Below are 17,547 nucleotides of genomic sequence, written 5' to 3' on the forward strand. Positions count from 1 at the left end.
GAGCTCATTTCTTATCTAGGCCTAACCGCCATATGGATTTTTACTAAACTTGGTAGATATGTAGAACAGGACGCCTCAAGGTGACTGGAGAAATTTAACTCTAATTGGCAACTGGGTGGCGCTATAACAACAGAAAAATGCTTCAAAATGGCTAAAATGCGACCGATCGCTGTGGCTCCCCCTGTGGACCAATGTTTTTACCTCAACTACTACCTTGACATATATGTGGTTCCCAGCATCATGTATTACTAAAACACTGTGTCTTCCAATAGTCAGCTAGGACCTGCAACAATATTTTCAAACCTACAGTGTAGGATCACATGCCTGATAGTTTCCTAAAAGAAGACCAGAGAAAACAACATTGATCTAATTGCAAATAGCATTGCCCATTTTTACTTTAAGTGACATTGTGAGTGAAGAATGTACAACACAGTACTGTATCTGACTTTCCATAAGATAACTGGTAGCTGTATATGGAAAGATTCTCTCAGACACAGCTACCTAACCAGTAACATAACATATTTTACAGTTAATTCTGTTGCAAAGTATCAGACCATTTTTTACCACTTTTGTTGTCAGCTGTCTGTTTCTCTGAAAATCAATAGATTGCACAGAGATCAATATGTTAGAGGAGCCAAGTGTGCTCAATTAAAATGACAGAGAGAAAAGCAAAAGATGTTATCCCACTGACAGGATGAGATGTTGCTCGCAAGAATTAAACAGCCAGATTTTTTTGACTAGTCAACCACTGCATCCAGGGATTTTCCTCTTTCATATTTTCAGGCCCATGCAAGCGTTGTTCTGCCAATAAAAGAGGACTTCAAACTGCATCCATTCTCAATTCAGTGCACAGCTGATAAGAAAGCATGTCCTGATTGTCACAACAGACTGGAGCTGAAAAAAAGACTTGTTTTACCACAGTCAGACCAGAAAATGAATTTATGAATGGATCAGTTTGGAGGCTCTTTTACGTGTAGTTTGTAGAGGATAGTTTGGGAAATAGGCTTCTTTGCTTTCTTATGTATCACATCAACATTTCTAAAGTGAGGTAGTGCTGATTATATGTATATGAGCTGACAGGAGGAGGGAATGGTGGATGGTGTTACACCTGTGCAAAACAGCTGCCAAGCAGCAGCCCACTGTTCAAGACCAAAAAGCCCCAAACCAGTTGTTTTTTAGTAAAACATTGCAGCATTTCTGGTGCTGATCGTGCCACCAAAACTGGGTTTTCTAGCAAGACATTTCTGCATTTCCAACAGAAATTGTGCCACTAAGTGCAGATATTTTAAGCCAAAACATAACCTTATCCTCAGATCCAAAGATCCCAACATGTATGAGAGCTGTCGGACAGTGGTGAGGTGTCTGTAGGTGTGACAGAGGAGTTTAAGGTGGAAGTGGGACTGCATCAAGGATCAGCTCTGAGCCCCTTCTTGTCTGCTATGCTGATGGACAGGTCGCCTGACTTTGTCCAACGGTAAAAATAAAGTTCACTAGTTAACACGTTATATCTTGTTGAATCTGTGCAAAAAGTGGATTTAGTAATATTTGGACCGAGCCGGCTAAGTGTCTTTGGACGAGATAAGACGAATAAGTGCATTTCCCTTCAACGTTAAGCACGAATGATTCTGTGGCAGCCGACCACATGCAAATCATGTCACCATTGGGATACAGTGTTAGTTTCTTTTTATGTCTCCTGAAAATACGCGGCAGGGTTTTGCTCTTCCCAACTAGGGGCAGTCATTTTGATATAAGTGAAAGTGATACGCACGCCAGTATTCCGTCATGCAACATTTGTTTACACCAGCAGGAACCAATGGAAATACTCACTGCTACGCTGCACATGAACGCTCTTATGTTTCATTTCTAGACTCATATTCTGAGGCGATGCAGGAGTTTAAGTAAATTTCTCAGAAAATAATCCAACAATATTAAGGAAATGAAATGGTTGGGACACGGCTGAGAAGATGCTGTTCTGCCGTCATGGTGGGATCTGATCTGGCCCATCACCTACTGTATGTAGCATGTAAAACCCATCACATAAATGGAGCCCCTGTTTGTGTGTATATACTGGGGGGTTGCTAGTATTTGGAAGTTTGAGACTAATATCAAATTCAGCTAGACTCATGGCAAAAAATGTGTTCATGTCAACGTCAAGCATTGCATATGAAATAGTTATAAAATAGTTTTGTGTATTTGCAGCATGTTTTTGTTGTCACATTTGGATTTTCTCTAATGTTTTTTGAAATTGGCATTGTTTCTAAAGCTGCAGCACGTTTGCCATGATTAAAATATTTGGGGCCATTACAGTGCATTTGCCCTTGTCAGCCACCGTATCTAAGATATTAAAAGCAGTGTATATTTTTAGTAACTTACATTTATATGTATCTCTGTACTCACAGATTCCAGTTCTCATCAACCTCAGTCAGGATGCAGATGTGAACCTGCCAGTAAAACCTCTCATCTTCGCCTTGGCCATGGGAGCCTGTCTCGGGGGTAAGACTTTATTCTGTATAAAAACAGGGAGTATTTGTTTTTGGGCTAAAAGCAAACAACAAAATATCCCTCACAGTCACCAGGGACTTCATAGTTTATCCCAGTCTGAAAGGTGTGGATCTTTATCGATGGCCTCTGCCAGAAGGAGACATCATATGCTCTGGGTGACAGCCGCACTTTGTACAGCTGTGTCGCTCCTCTGGGAGGTCAGGCTGTGCTTTTTGTGAAAGCTGCCCAAGGCCTTCGTAGCTCGCCTCATTCAGGCTCTACCACACCCCGGCGGCCGGCCCTTCAGCACAGTGTGGCTGTGTGGGTGGGAAGGACACACAGAGTGAGAGAGTTAGAGAACTGTCATAGCGTTTCAGTTTAATCAACTGCACTGTGACAGGTCCCTATCGATTGGCAGTAGGCTATAATGTTGCCACCGCCCAGCTCCATCCACACACTGACACCTTTTGAGATGTGAGCTGAATTGAGCGGCGGGATGGATACGCACTCTGACTGTCAAAACATTGCCTTCAGCAGATTAGAAATAGGAAAACTTTATACTAGATCAAGGCTGAGAATACTGAGAGTATGCTGACAGATAATTAGTAATATAATTATTGCTACAGCAGTGCATACATGTTTAATACTTGTCCTTTTCATTGAGCTCATGCTGTTTGTAGCTGTGTTTTATGCGAACTCAGACCTGAATAACATCGAGTTACATTCCTGTTAGGAGTCCTTCATGTTGTTTTTCTGTCTGTTTAGGAAACGGCACGTTGATAGGAGCATCAGCCAATGTTGTGTGTGCAGGGATTGCTGAGCAACACGGTTACGGCTTTTCCTTCATCGAGTTCTTCAGGTATGTCACTAAACATGACAGATCAAGCAGTGCAACATTACAAAAGAAAAGTCACAAAGCTCATATTTTAAAATCTCCCAAGGTTGCTTTATTGTCACTTTGTTAGACTTGTGCATGACTGTGAATCCTGTAGCACCATGGGAGATGCCAGCAGTGTGTATTGAGCTGCCTGGGAGCAGTCCTGAAAATGTTGTCAGTGTACGTCTCTGCAAACCACAAATATGTTACATTTGTATATTTCATACCTATCATATCAACATTTTTAAAGTGACGTCGTGTATGACCTCACTTTGTCATCGGGAGGAGGAAGGGAAGGTGGATGGAGTGATATCTAGGTGAGAGTGCTCCCCAGCTGCAGACCAATGTTTTCTCAAGTGGGACCAGTAAAACCGTTGTATGATAACTTATAAATCACACCACCTACAAAATGTTCTCTTTCTGTTGTTGTAAAGAGGTACAAGTACATTCTGAAAATATCAATTTACAACTAGATGATGAACAGCTTGAGATGTCTTAAAAATAAAGTGCAATTTGAACAACATGTCCGAGTTTTTCCACACTCAGAAATGCTGGCATCAACAAAGTGGAAGCTACTGAAGCTGCTGATTGACAATATTTTGCACAATATTCACTATCTTTAAATATGACCATAATAAGTTTTGGCGTCGATGGCTTTTCGGCCGATTGAGCATGTTGAATCAGCTTGTCAGTGAGAGAGATCCCTCTGATTGGCTGTTCAGGTTTTATTTCCTCGCCCCTGTAGCAAGTGAATCTGCCTGTAGTGAAACCAGGGCTAACTGGTGCTTCCTCTGCAGGCTCCACTTCACTCAGCTGCCTGACAGACCCGCTGCTTCTTCACACTTTAACCTGAATAACAAACGGGGGCTAGCTGGGAGGCTAGCGGAGCGTTAGCCGCAGCATGACTGGAGGGAAGCTCAGCCAGTTAGCCTCCCAGCTAGCCCCGGCTCTCCCTTTGAATCCAACCGGAGCACCGAGCCCTGGTTTGTTATTCAGGTTAAAGTGGGAAGAAGCAGCGGGTTTATCGGGCAGCTGAGTGAAGTGGAGCCTGCGGAGGAAACACCGGGACCGTCTGGATGTAATAGTCCGTGGAGGTGCTGCTGTGTGCGGCTGCACAGATAGGAAACCCCTTGGCTGACAGGATGTACCACTCTCTCCCTCCGCTCTCTCTCACGCAGGCGCAGAATGTACGTGCTACTTGGCCGTCGGATGTAGTCCGTGTAGTGTGTTCAAATGCAACTGACACAGAGCGATGTGAGGCGACGTAGACGACACAACAGTTGGCTTTCATCGCCGCTCGTTCTTTGATGTCGGTTTGGTGTGTCCGCACCTTAAAAGCCTCTTAAGCAGCATTTTACATGAAGGCTACTAACTGTTTAACTTGTTCCTGAAACCTTGCACCTCTTAGCCTTCACAAGTGTATCAATATTAGGTGTGCAAAGTCATCCAGTGGGCTGGATAGGACCCTTTGGCTGGCCAGTTCTGGCCCATGGGCCGTATGTTTGACACCCCTATATTGTAGCCACCCATCCTGGCTTTTCCATCGCCGTTTGAGCCACAGAACCTGGGTGTTTTTAAACACCAGTTGCCAGTTTTTTAAATGGAGCCTCACCACCAGCATTTGGGCCTGATTGTTTTTATAGCAACCAATCGCTGCTTTTTCACCAGTGTTTTGGCCACTGAACCTGGGTGCCTTTTTAGCAACCTGTCACTGCTTTTCCACTGAAAGTAAATGTTTTTTAGTGGTGCATTGCGGAATTTCCACTGGCATATGGGCCAATGAACTTGGGTGTTTCTAAGCCACCCATTGTGGCTTTTGTTTTTTTTACAGCGTAGGTAGCACCGGACATGGGTGTTTTTTAGTGGAGCATTGTGCTGTTTTCACTGGCGTTTGGGCCACTGAACCTGGGTGTGTTTTAGCAATGTGTTGCCACTTTTCGACTGAACGCGGGTGTTTTTCAAAGGAACATTACAGTGTTTCCAACACTTGGCCCTACAAACCTGGTTGTTTTATGACGACCCATCACAGCTTTCTCACGGGTGTTTTGGCTGCTCACCCTGGGGATTTTTTTTTATCAGAGCATTGCAGCATTTCCACCAGCATCTTGGCCACTGAACCTGGGTGTTTTTAAGCCACCCACTGGGGCTTTTCCACTTTTCCACTCGCACAAGACATGGGTGTTTTTTGGTAGAGCATTGGGCCATTTCCACCGACACTTCGGCCACTGAATCTGGGTATTTTTAGTGACCTGGCGCTGCTTTTACACTAGCGTTTGTGCCACCAAATGTGGGTGTTTCAAGCCAAAACATCTTTTCCTCACCAGAAAATGTACAATGCCAACATTTACTCTGGTGATTGGGTTTTCACTCATCATGCGGCAGAAGCTCTCTTTCAGGGGGCTTTGCTGGGATTCTGGGTATGTTTAATGTATCTGTATAAGCAGGACCATTTGATGACCTGACCTTGCTCGGGACACATACAGCAGGTGTACAGCTCTGTCGCTCCAGACTTGGCAGACATGAGTTAGTGTCATCTGGTCGGAGCAGTGGTTTCAGTTTGTGTCCGCGCCAGTGTGAGGCTACTGAGAAATGTTTACCACAGTGAGTGTGGGAAATATTAAACCGGTGCAAAATGTGCTCACTAGAGGAAAAAAGGATGACTATGTGACTGATTGAAGAGATACTGAGTGAAATATTCAGTTTGATTTAAGAACTCTCTTGTGGGTTAAAAAAAAGCCAAGTGAATGGTGAAAAATGTCATTATATCTCAAGCAGGATGGCAAGTACGCTGCCTCCCAAGTTGCCACCTGCTCACTAATAGTTTTAATTCCGGTGACGTAACAGCCAGACATACTTTGCAATTTGCTTGTTGGAGAAGTGGCAGTGGTCAGTGATGTTGAAAGACGGATGAATACGAGTCTGATTAGGCCTAATATGCAATCTCTTGGTAATAGCACGTCATTTGATTTATGGAGCTAGCATGTGTACCGTATGTGCTGATGAGAAGAGTGCGAGGCCGTTCCCTGTGTGATTTGGTTTTGTCACAGATTATATTCGAATCAGCTGAATGTCTGCAGGTGGGATTTACAACCCTGCTTTGTGCATAGAAAACAATGTCTCACAGCAGGGCCACTATACATGCTGACACTTTTAATTTAAGGCAGTGTTTGTGGTTGTGCCAACACCATGTAGATTCTTATCACTAAGGCCTTGTCTGCATGTACACAGGTACATTTGAAAATGTAACTTTTTCAATGTGTTTCGACCTTTTGTCCACTTGTAAACTGAGTTTTAGGTCACTGATAATAAACCAATCTTAGTTGTCATTAGTTGACAGGGAAAATAGAGTTTTAAGGCTGTGAGTGTGCGCCGTTATCTCCTTTGTGAAGCATCCCAAGTGAGGCAACATTTTGTACAATGGGAGACGTGGCCAAAAACGTGCAGCCTCTAACCTTGCTGTCACCACTTTTAATACTGGAACATGTATGTCCAGTTGCTTTTCTACTTTATTGAGGATAAGCTTTATGTCTGGCTTCTGATTGGCCAATATCTTCTTCTTCTTTGTGTGGCTTTAGGGTTATGGTTATATGCTCTTCACAGTGCTTCAGTTGGGTCTTGCATTTTCATTTAGATGGAGATAATTTTATAACCGTGCTTGTGTGGACTTTCAAACATACCTGTGTCCATGTGGACTAGGTCTGAGGCCCTGTCTACATGTATACAGATGTGTTTGAAAATTATATTTTCCGGCATGTTTTGGCCTCTTGTCCACAAGGAAACGGACCTCTAAATCTCTTTAAAGGTCCAGTATGTAGGATTTAGAGGCTTCTATTAGCAGAAGTAGTATCTAATATTAATAACTATGTTTTTATTAGTTTATAATCATCTGAAACTAAGAATTGTTGTGTGTTTTCGTTACCTTAGATGAGCCATTGCAGGTCCTCTTCCACGGGGACCACAATAATAGTCGAATGATTGATTTACTGATGGAGAGAAAATTAATTGGCAACTATTTTGATAACTGATTATGCGTTTCGGTCATTTTTAAAGAAAAAATCTCAAACATTTGCTGGTTCCTGCATCTTAAATGTGAGTATTTGTTGCATTTCTTTAACATTTATGACAGTAAATGAAGAGTTTTTGGGTTTTAGACCTTTGGTTGGACAAGAGAAGCAGATTGAAGATATCATCATGGGTTCTGGAAAATGCTGATGATCATTTTTCAATTAAAAAAAAAAAAAATTCAAAGAAAAATAATCGATTACCCCAGAAAATAATTAGCAGATTAGTCAATAATTAAAAAACAATTATTAGTAGCATCCCTTTTGTACAGTAGCTCAGAACAGACAAATCAAACACTGGCTCTAGATGGGACCATTAGTGTTTTTCATTGGCCACAGTTGTTCTCCTACATGTTTGGGACATGGGGGAAATTTCGGTTCTGCAACCTCACCGCTTGATGCCACTTATTTCTACACAGTGGAACTAAAGGAAAGTTTTTAAAAACCCACTTACTTTGTCTCCATATGGACTTGTAAGACCGAGTGTTTGGGAAACAATGACACCATCTCAGTTCGAGCATTTGGAGTTGTTTTTGCGTTCTAGTGTTGACAAAGATGTTTTGTAAAATGAAGGTCATATGGACAGATTTTTTCTTTTAAATGTAGGGGAAAATAACCAGTTTTAAAAATATCCTTATCCGTGTAGACAGAGCCCTAATGTGCATCAAAAAATCACGTGGTGAAAGCCAAGGTCACCAGAAAACATTTCCACCGGGCCGAGCGACAGGGATTGATCACTGCTGCCAATTTAACGGAGAGTCCTTAAATAGATGACCTGTCATTTTCTGCAATTCTGCCGTCCTTTGCACATTTACTGTTATTTTTATCTTTTTTTTGTGAGCTTCTATTCTTTGCTTTTTTATAGCCACACCAGCAGTGTCACCCTGAGGACTGCAATATTCTTTCAGTCCACCACTTTAGATGGATTGCCATGAAATTAGCTACCAGACATTCACGGTGCCCAGACAGGGGCAGAGGACAGGTAGTGGGCTTGTGTCCGGTGTTGGTGAAGGAAAAGAATAACAACAGGTGATCTTTGGTCATCTTTGAAAAACCAATGCACAATTACCCTGTCACTGTCAATTTCTGATTTTCTTCTCAGTCTGTCTCAGTGAAAGATGATATAATTGATGGAAAATGTCATCACAGTTAGTTTTGAAATACTGTTCATATTTGTTGTTGCACTGAAAAGACTGAGGATTCTCCATCTGCATGGGGGTTTCACTGAAATGGATAAGAGCAGTTGCAGCCTGTCAGCTTCACTTCTCTCACACTGTAGCTGTGTTTACAGTTATTGGACAGAAGCATTGCTCTCGGCTGAAGCACTGCCTGTAATTGGCTGTCTGTGGCAGGGGTCACAGCTGTTCAGAGAGACAGGTACGGGGGAGAGAAGTCTGTCTGCGACTCCAGGCAGCTGGGACTGACTAGTGCTGCATCAGGTGGTTAAAATCAGCCCAGATGAGCCCGCAGGGATACGGATGCCTTTTTGATAGACCATCACAAAGGAAAATGAGTGGCCCTGAATAGCACAGCAGTTAGTTGGTATTGTCCCTGTTGCTTCCTTCAGGCCTCGAGGCCCTGATCATCCTCCTCTCCTCAAACCATTAACCCGGGGAGCATGGCAGAGGCACCTACTCTATATGTACTGCATCATACACAGTAGAGCTCGACAGGGTGGGAGCCATCATAGAGCTCGCATGCTCAGTGTGAGAAATAGCTGCTGTTACAGTTCAATAGCTTGGTAGACATTTTCACAGTGACAGCTAATATAGCATATAATAATGCTTTTAGAGATACATTGCTTTACATGACAAAAAATAAACAATTCAGCCTACAATTAACTGAAATCCAGCAAATAAAAGTAGGGAGAATTAAATCGAGAAAAATATGAAGTAGTTTAGTCCGGTGGTTCCCAAGCTAGGGGTTGGGTTCCCTCTGAGGGGTCACAGCTTAAATCTTAGGGGCTGTGAGATCAGTATCGTGCATGGATGCACTAAAAGAGTGAGTTCATATCTGTCATTCACTTTCACAACACTATACAACACTCACACACTGTAGTCTGGGGCCGTTAGTGGCCGTTTTGGTAAGGAACCAGAACCAGGGCGAGTGAGACAGGATCCGGAATTCGATGGATGCGCCTTTCCGTCAAAATAAAAGCACCAAGCTAATAAAAATGCAGTGAAACTTTTAATTTAAAGAATATAATTTACAAGAAAAGCCCCAAGCCATTAAGTTAATCGATTTTCTTACACCCCTCATCACCTCAAATCGATGGTGCGCCAGAATTTAAAGTTTTACTTTGGTGAACACTTTTACTTTGGTGAATTTGGTGAATTCTGCATCCGCTCTCTAGACCGGAACCAGAATCCAGACAAAATTCAGATTGAATAAAAACCAGGCTATTCACTTTATGTGAAGAGCCTGGTGACGCGAGGCTACACACACTGTGTCATGCACACCAGCATGCCCTCAGAATGCTGGTGTTGTGTCTGAGACTTTCCCTGCTGGTATGTTTTTACTTCTACCTGAAAATGGACCAAAACTTTTACTTTACCTTACCACAGAGGGGGCGCTCCGCATATTAACAGGAGGGAAACACCACTTGACATGGGAACAGATTTCAACATGACACCTGCATGGCTAGTGCAACTGGCAATTCAGACAATGCAACTCCCATTACTGCTGAAGCCAGTTTGTATGAATATGCAAGGAGTTTTATGAACAAATCCGTACAGATTACAACGGAAAAAATCTCACATTTTTATGCCAGCTGTGGCCACCAGGTCAGAAAGACAAGTTTTAATGTCAGCAGCTTTGGCAACAAATTTTAAACAACATACTGAATTGAAGCATCTAAACAGTTTTGGGAAATATCTGTCGGTGAATGATAATCACAAGACATGACTGTAAATTAGTAAAGTTTTTGGGAATGCTAGCTAGTTCATTATCATCTGTGTGCACTGCACGCCTTGTGGAGTGTGTTGTGCACGACACTACGTGAGATGATTAATGGGACAGGAAAGCGGAAAAACCAAAGTTCTGATACAAAGATTTGTATTGTTTTTTTATTATTTGTTTTCTGTGTATTTAACGTTATAGAGTTTTACCTCTTTGGGCTTTGAACAGTCAGATGAAACCACACATGAAGTTTAGACTGATAGAAATCTGTTTGAACTACCTGGATAGTGCCCCAGCAGCAGGTATTTTAAGCCCAAACATGATTGTTTCCTAACAATAACCAAGTGAGTTTTGTTGCAAAAATAACCACATTACTAGCCTGGAAATCCAGACTCAAATTTAGAAAGATTTTGAGTCTGACCCTCACCGATACACCCTTCCTACCCAAGGGGCAGCATTAACTGAGGCATTTCAAGTGCCACCACACGCAGTTGGATAGCACGATGGCCAATCAGAGCAAAAAACAAGGTGACGTATTCATTGCACTAAACCCCATTTGTTTGCCGAGTAGTGGGGCTAACTGATAGATTATGCTTTTGCTGTATCCCGTCGGCAAACCGGGAAAAACGTCCTTCCTGGAAATGAAGGCTTCTAGGGCAGTCTTCTGTTCCCCTCTCAAGGAAAAAGATAAGTTGGGTTAGCATTTCTTCCAAAGCTACATTGAATGGACGCGGTCCTTTGGCAGCTGCCATCTTGGCTGTTTACTTTTCTACTCCTACGGCGCAGCGCTGTCCTCATCATGTTACGCCCGCCCAGAGCCCACCTCTGTCAGATAGACTGATCTAATTGGTCCGATAGGCGATTCAGTGGGCTTTGCTCGTCAGGGCCAGATTCCCGTGCAGTGCAAATTAGAATTTGCTAGGGGCGGGGCATCTGGATTTCTAGGTTACCACGTTACCACAGCGTTGCTGGAATATAAATTCTTAACATATCTGCTAAATGTTACGTACCCATGGTTTGCAGAAATGTACATTAGTACAACATTCACACTGGCAAATGGGCTGGACCTGCAGGTCTGAAGAGTGAAAACAATACCCCTTATAATCAGAGATCACGCTGTAGGGCCGTTACAGAGTCCCTTCTTTGTGTCTCCTTTGCATTTTTACATAGAATCAAACATGGGGGGCATCATGCTGGCCCAGCATCCTGGCATCATGGAATCACAAGAGGTGTGACGTGCATGAAGTAACACAACAGTGCCTCTAGTGTGACATAAAACACACGTGTTGGCAGCACTATGTAGACAATAGCAATAATAATCTTCCCTGTTACATGGCCGTTGATCTCGTCCTTTGCTTGGAGGGTAAGGAGCTCCTGAATCTCATTGTTTTCCCAGTTTGGAGACGTTTATGGCCGCTGTTCTTCGTCTTTGAGTTAGCTGCCAACTGCCAACAACTACTTTTTAAATCTCCCACCATGGGTCACACACATTATGTGTCATCAAAACTTCACATCCACCCTGCCCATTGTCGCTTCCTGCTTGCTGTCCGTCTATACAGATATGGCTTCAGTGCGGTTATTACTTCCCATGTTGGCTAACAGGTGAGACCACTCTGTCTCCCATTCTGTGATTGTACCTTATATACAACATGGTGAGGCAGCATGTGACTTTCGTGCCTTGAACAGGCAGTGTAAAAGGGGCAAATGCAAAGGTACCTTAAACCTGCATACTTTCTAATGGCCAGCAGGGGGCAACTCAACTGGTTGCAGAGCGAAGTTTGTTCTCACTTCTCACTTGATTTGTTACCTTGGTGAACCTTTTCCTAACAGATTAATGGTCTGACCCGCTAGTTTTATGTCTTCTTCCATACAGCACAATGTTTATTGTGTAAATTTTGGTCCCATTTAGAGTAAAACAGAAGATAAAACGGGGTGCTTTAGGGTGTGGCTACCTTGGGATTGAAAAATGCTACCTTGGCAACCTGTCAATCAGGATAGAGGCGTAGCAATGCGCACCATCCCCAGCTCCACCATCTCTTCCAAATATGGTCACTTCTGGCTGCAAGAGAAAAAGATGGTGACAGCAAAAATGTCAAACTCGAGGCTTCAAAACACTGGTTGACATCAAGATGGCTATGTCTACTTCTTTAACACAGTCTATGGCTGGAATCAGTGACCCCTGCACTAGTAACTGCTGGTGTGCTACCTTCATCTGCAATAAATCTAGCATGCTCTGTAATCAGGGAAAAAGGTTGGAGGTACAAAGGACATTTTCTGTGCCACCGTACAGCCTAAACTTCTGCAAGTCATACCGCTCATTGAATCGCACAGGTCAGGCATTGTTATAGGGAGCCGCACTGTCCTGTGTCAAGCAAACAGCCTCCACAGTCAGTCGAGCGCGTCCCTCGAGTTTATCTAAAGAAAGTCTTTGAGATTGCATCAGGACTTTCAAAGAGCTCCCATCACATACAATTAAATCAACGTGTGAGATCACGAGGTACGACGGGAGTTTTTAGACAAGGTGAACCTTGTTTCTTTCTGCGCTGTATTGTGGCAACTTTTTCATCTGCCCTCTGTCCGTCATGCTGCACCTGGGATGGGGAAACGGGTATTGCTCAGCAGAAAGAGACTCAGTCGTGTGGAGGTGACCTCAGCTTGTCTGATTATGATAGCAGTTAAGAGATTCCTCACTCCATCCATCTTATGTGGACATTCATTCCACAAAGATAAATATCACAGTGGTCTCATGTCAGTGAGCTATTCAACAGCCTTGACCTTGTAAAAAACTTTTATCCCTTACATATATGTTTTTAAAGTGTACCAGTGTATATGACACTGGTAGAAACATGTAGGCTCTGCAGCACAGTGTGATGTGAGCTGTATTGGTCCACTCCAGTTCAATGTGCAAACCCTGACCCTCCATCCACACTCCTGAATGCTACATTACTATCCAGCTCTGGAGTGTTTTATAGCATTGATTCTTGAGCCTGACGATGAGTGGTGTGCTTTAGTGGTCTGAAGATTTCTGTTCTGTAGCACCACTTAGCATAAAAGGTCCAATAATCAGAGCCTGTAACTGATACAGCTGTGGGTTTTACGCTATCGTTAAGAAACCAGCAGACTGAAGAGCAGTTTAATCCCCAGTCAGCCGCTGTCTGCAACAAAAGAAAACAGATCAGCGTCTCACACAGTTGGAACAGAGTATGTGACTGTTAAAGTATAAGTAATTTCTCTCATTATTGGGATTATTTCTGTGGTCAGCCTTCAGTGGCAACAGCAGATACAGTTTGAAAAAAACCCCAAACTTGTTCACGACTAGCACATTAGCTTAATGAGCTGGCTCGCTAAAGCTGATGAAATCTGTCCGTGACAGTTGCCATGGCTGGAAATGAAGCTGCTTTTGTATTCCTCTGTGAAAAAGAGTTTCCATCGGTAAGGATGACACAGTTTCATTGTTAATTATATACATCCTGTGCAAGAATGGAAAGCTTGACAGAGGAAGCAACAGTAACTAAGGAGAGCATAATAAGGGCATAGAGCAAAGTATTTATTTCTATTTTATTTAACCAGGCAAGTCATTAAGAACACATTCTTGTTTACACTGAGGTCTGGCAGTACTGCAAGACTCCAAATGAACATTTAAAAATATTTCACTTGAGTTGCAGTTTGACATTTTTTTATGCAGTTAATATACCACTACTACTGCCAACAAAAAGAGGTTTCTGTATTTACAACTTCACTCTACTCCTCCATTTTGCCTAAATCACCTTACCTTGCAATGTAGTTGGATTTGCGAGATCACAAGAGAATCAAGAATCATGTGAGAATAATGCGAGAGTCACAAAAAAAATCCAAGACCCCTGCCCTGTTGCGCTACATAACCTGCCCCCTCAGCCCGTTCTCACTCCCAACTCATCAAATACTGTCGCTTTGTCAGTCGACGTTGGCGTCAGACACTGATGCACAGGGGGATGGTCAAACAAACACTGGACTTTCAACCGTGAAGGGAATATGACTTCAAGATAACGACGACAACTACACTTGTTACTGTGAGTAAGTGCGATAAAACCTCTGCCAGCCAAACCAATACTTTATCAATACATGTGATCAGCATGTAGAAAGCCATATTTCAATCTGCTCTGTCCACAGTCTCTCATTCACCGCTATTATGATTTACAATCGTGGTCGACACAAGCACATCGCGCTCGCGGTGCTTACAGCAAAGTGTTAAAGACAAACTAAAATGAAAGCTGTTTGTATGTAGGCTAACACTTTATCTGAAGATGCACCTGAGGCAGCCAACCTGCAGACAGTGAGTCTCCTAAGTAAAAAGTAACAGCAGTAACAGCGCCAGGTCACCATCGGTCGGGCATCCCTCCTCCTCTTTCAGCTCTTGCCACCGTGTGAAAGCCGGGTCACTATGAATCCTTATTCAAGCCCTTGTTTTATCGTTCTCCCGTCTTCTTTTCTTTGTCTCCTCCGACACCTTCACCTTCTTCCTTTTCTTTGTCGCTTCAGCCATGACAACCACGTCTAACTTCGTTCACCTCGGTTCGGCTACACTACTCTAAAGAGAGGAGGGGGATATGACCTATGCCGTAACGCAGCCAAATTTTGTAGTCTTTTTTGTGTCCGGGTTCCTACCCGAACCCTGAAACTGCACAGTGCCAGTGAAAGTGAAACAGACGCTCTCAAGCAATGACGGATGTGTCATCCAGCCTATTGTGAGTTGATGTACCCTCACAAGGATCTTGGATAAATATTTTGAGGGCTCAAAAACTCCCATAATTTCCCCCATAAACTGATGCAGAAAAGTCCTAAATTGGTCTGTGAACATTCATCAGGATGCTTAAAATTAACTGTTTAAGGCTCAGAATTTCTTGAGAGAGAACTTGGAGAACCTGCACTTCATATATGTTCCCCCAAATATTAGGTGAGATGAGCATGTAGAGGATGACAAGGAGCGAGACTTTGGGACGGGGGTTGAAATTTATCAGTAGGATCACTGTTAATTCAATGTGTCCTTATCCCAGGTGGTCAAATACTGTTGTTTCATAGTGCCTTTGGTGCATGATACAGACGCCAAAGGCACCCTTTAACATCTGTATGTGACGCACAGCTGTCTTCTGGGTGGAACTCGTAACATGTGATTAAAGTTCTGAAACTGTTGTTAGGTTCAAGCAACACAACTGCTTGGTTAGATTTAGATAAACATGTTTTGGGTAAAATAAGTAAGTAACATGATGTAAATACATTATGTCAGTGATGTCAGTATGCGACGGACGGACATAAGTTATGTTACGTTAAAACAGCAATGACTTCTGGTTTTACACGGGACACAAACGGGGGCATCCCGGGTGAAAGTCTGTGTTCGTTTGAGCCATCGATCATCCCTCCTGCCCACCAAACACAGACTTCATTGCTCTTCATACGACTTTAGTTACTCTAAATGTTGAACATTGCTGCAGATGGGTTTAAATTAGAGTTAGTTAAAAGCTGGGTGTATCTCACAAGCAAAAACAAACAAACCAAAGGGTGCCTGAGGCGTTGGTATCACATGCTGAGGGGAATGACAAAGCATCAGAGTTTGGTAATGAGAACAGGCTGGTTAATTTCTTTTGCATTTAAACATGGAGTTAATTGCAAATGGTAAATTGACAAATGTTAACAGCAGGCTGAGGCCATTTCCTCTGAAACAGGAGGAGGTTTTGTTATGAATGAAACAGACCTCTTAAACTACAGGAAGTGAAAGGTCAGGTTCTTAGAAATACATTTTAAAAGGCAGATCATGGCAAATCTCTGTTTCCCCGCCTGACACGTTCTACCTTTTCCCCATTATTTCAGTTGGACATTTTTCTCTGAGGTTTTCCTCATTATTCACACCCTGTTAAACCTTTGATGTGTAAATAAAAATGATAATCATCCTGACCTTTGCAACTCAGCTCAGTTGGCTACTCACAAAGTTTGACTCTGTTACAATTTAAATGCACCACCACACCGTATTGAAATCATTATTAATGAGCCTAAGTGCTTGACTAGCCTCATTAATCCTTAGTTCAAGTACTAATTTGACATTTCCACATGCATATTAAATGGAAACTGCATAATGATATTCATCTGAATGAAGAAATAGTTGTAGCAATAAAGCGTAATACATTGACACAGTTATCAGATGTGTGCATACATACTTCCAACATCAACACTTTCATTTGAGGTCCTCTGGATTTCTTTATTCTTCTCTCAGCTTCTCCAGTGCAGAAGACTCGATATATGGCAGCATCTGAAAGGTCATATTCAACTTTGAAATGGCCTATATATAGGAATTTATATAAGAAAGAGAGAACAGACAATAGGCCAGTTGCTGCCAGCTCTTCCAACTCTATGTAAAGGAATCAAGAAATGCACATGGAAAGTAAATGATTTCAGTCCTTACTCTCTTTTGTTAGAGATCATTTCCTCTATTATATGTGCTCTGGGGATTTTGCACATCTTTGTCTGTGTTAAAAAGCATGTACTAAACCCTTATATGTTTTTGTTTTCCATATGGCATTGATATTTGATTACACAGTTTGGTTTATTAATAACAGAACACAACAAAAGAACAACAGTGATTCATTGTTAATGAGGGCACTGCATCAGCTGCCTAAACTCAGAATTTTTTTGTGAGACATGAAACCGTCCAAACTTTTAACTTTCCCCAGCTGTCAAAAAAAATCTTAAATACGGAGCTCATGAAATGCAGCCTTTATTTGGCCACATGGGGGATCTTTAATTAAAGCTCAAAATTTGACCACAGTTAATGTCAGTGACTCTGACACCCTTGATCACACCTATATGAAGCTTGGTGCGTCACATTCTCTGGGGGTGCTCTTTAATTTTGGCAATTTTTTATCACTCGTCCTGTTTGGTTTATAGACAAGTTTGTACCAACATGGTGCAGATACTGTAAGCACCATGAAATGCATTTTGAAACTTTTTTTCAGTAATAGCCAAAAGCAGCAAACGTTACTACATTACCGCCCATGAAACATTATAGCCCTTTATAGATAGGAATTGTGCAAATTTACAGGAAAGCCCAATCAGTCTTTTTTCAGCATTGGCAGTATAAAAACAAAATCAGGGAGTGCAGCAAAATGCCGCCTACCTACTTTTGTTTATACAGAATGTGCCTTTTTCGGGGCAATGGGGGGCGTGAGCAAGTAACAAAATGTGTAGCTCAGCGTGTGACGT

At 42.5% G+C, this 17,547-nt stretch overlaps 1 protein-coding gene across 1 annotated transcript in view; it reads left to right on the forward strand.

Moving 5' to 3' along the window:
• Positions 1-17,547, forward strand: part of oca2 (oculocutaneous albinism II) — an 84,252-nt gene that overhangs the window by 58,295 nt on the left and 8,410 nt on the right. The window contains exons 22-23 of the mRNA XM_050054592.1: positions 2,400-2,493; positions 3,247-3,340. Coding sequence (XP_049910549.1) covers positions 2,400-2,493; positions 3,247-3,340 — 188 coding nt within the window. The remainder of the gene's footprint in view (positions 1-2,399; positions 2,494-3,246; positions 3,341-17,547) is intronic.

The sequence above is a fragment of the Epinephelus moara genome, chromosome 10 (assembly GCF_006386435.1).
Source record: "Epinephelus moara isolate mb chromosome 10, YSFRI_EMoa_1.0, whole genome shotgun sequence".
Lineage (NCBI taxonomy): Eukaryota > Metazoa > Chordata > Actinopteri > Perciformes > Serranidae > Epinephelus > Epinephelus moara.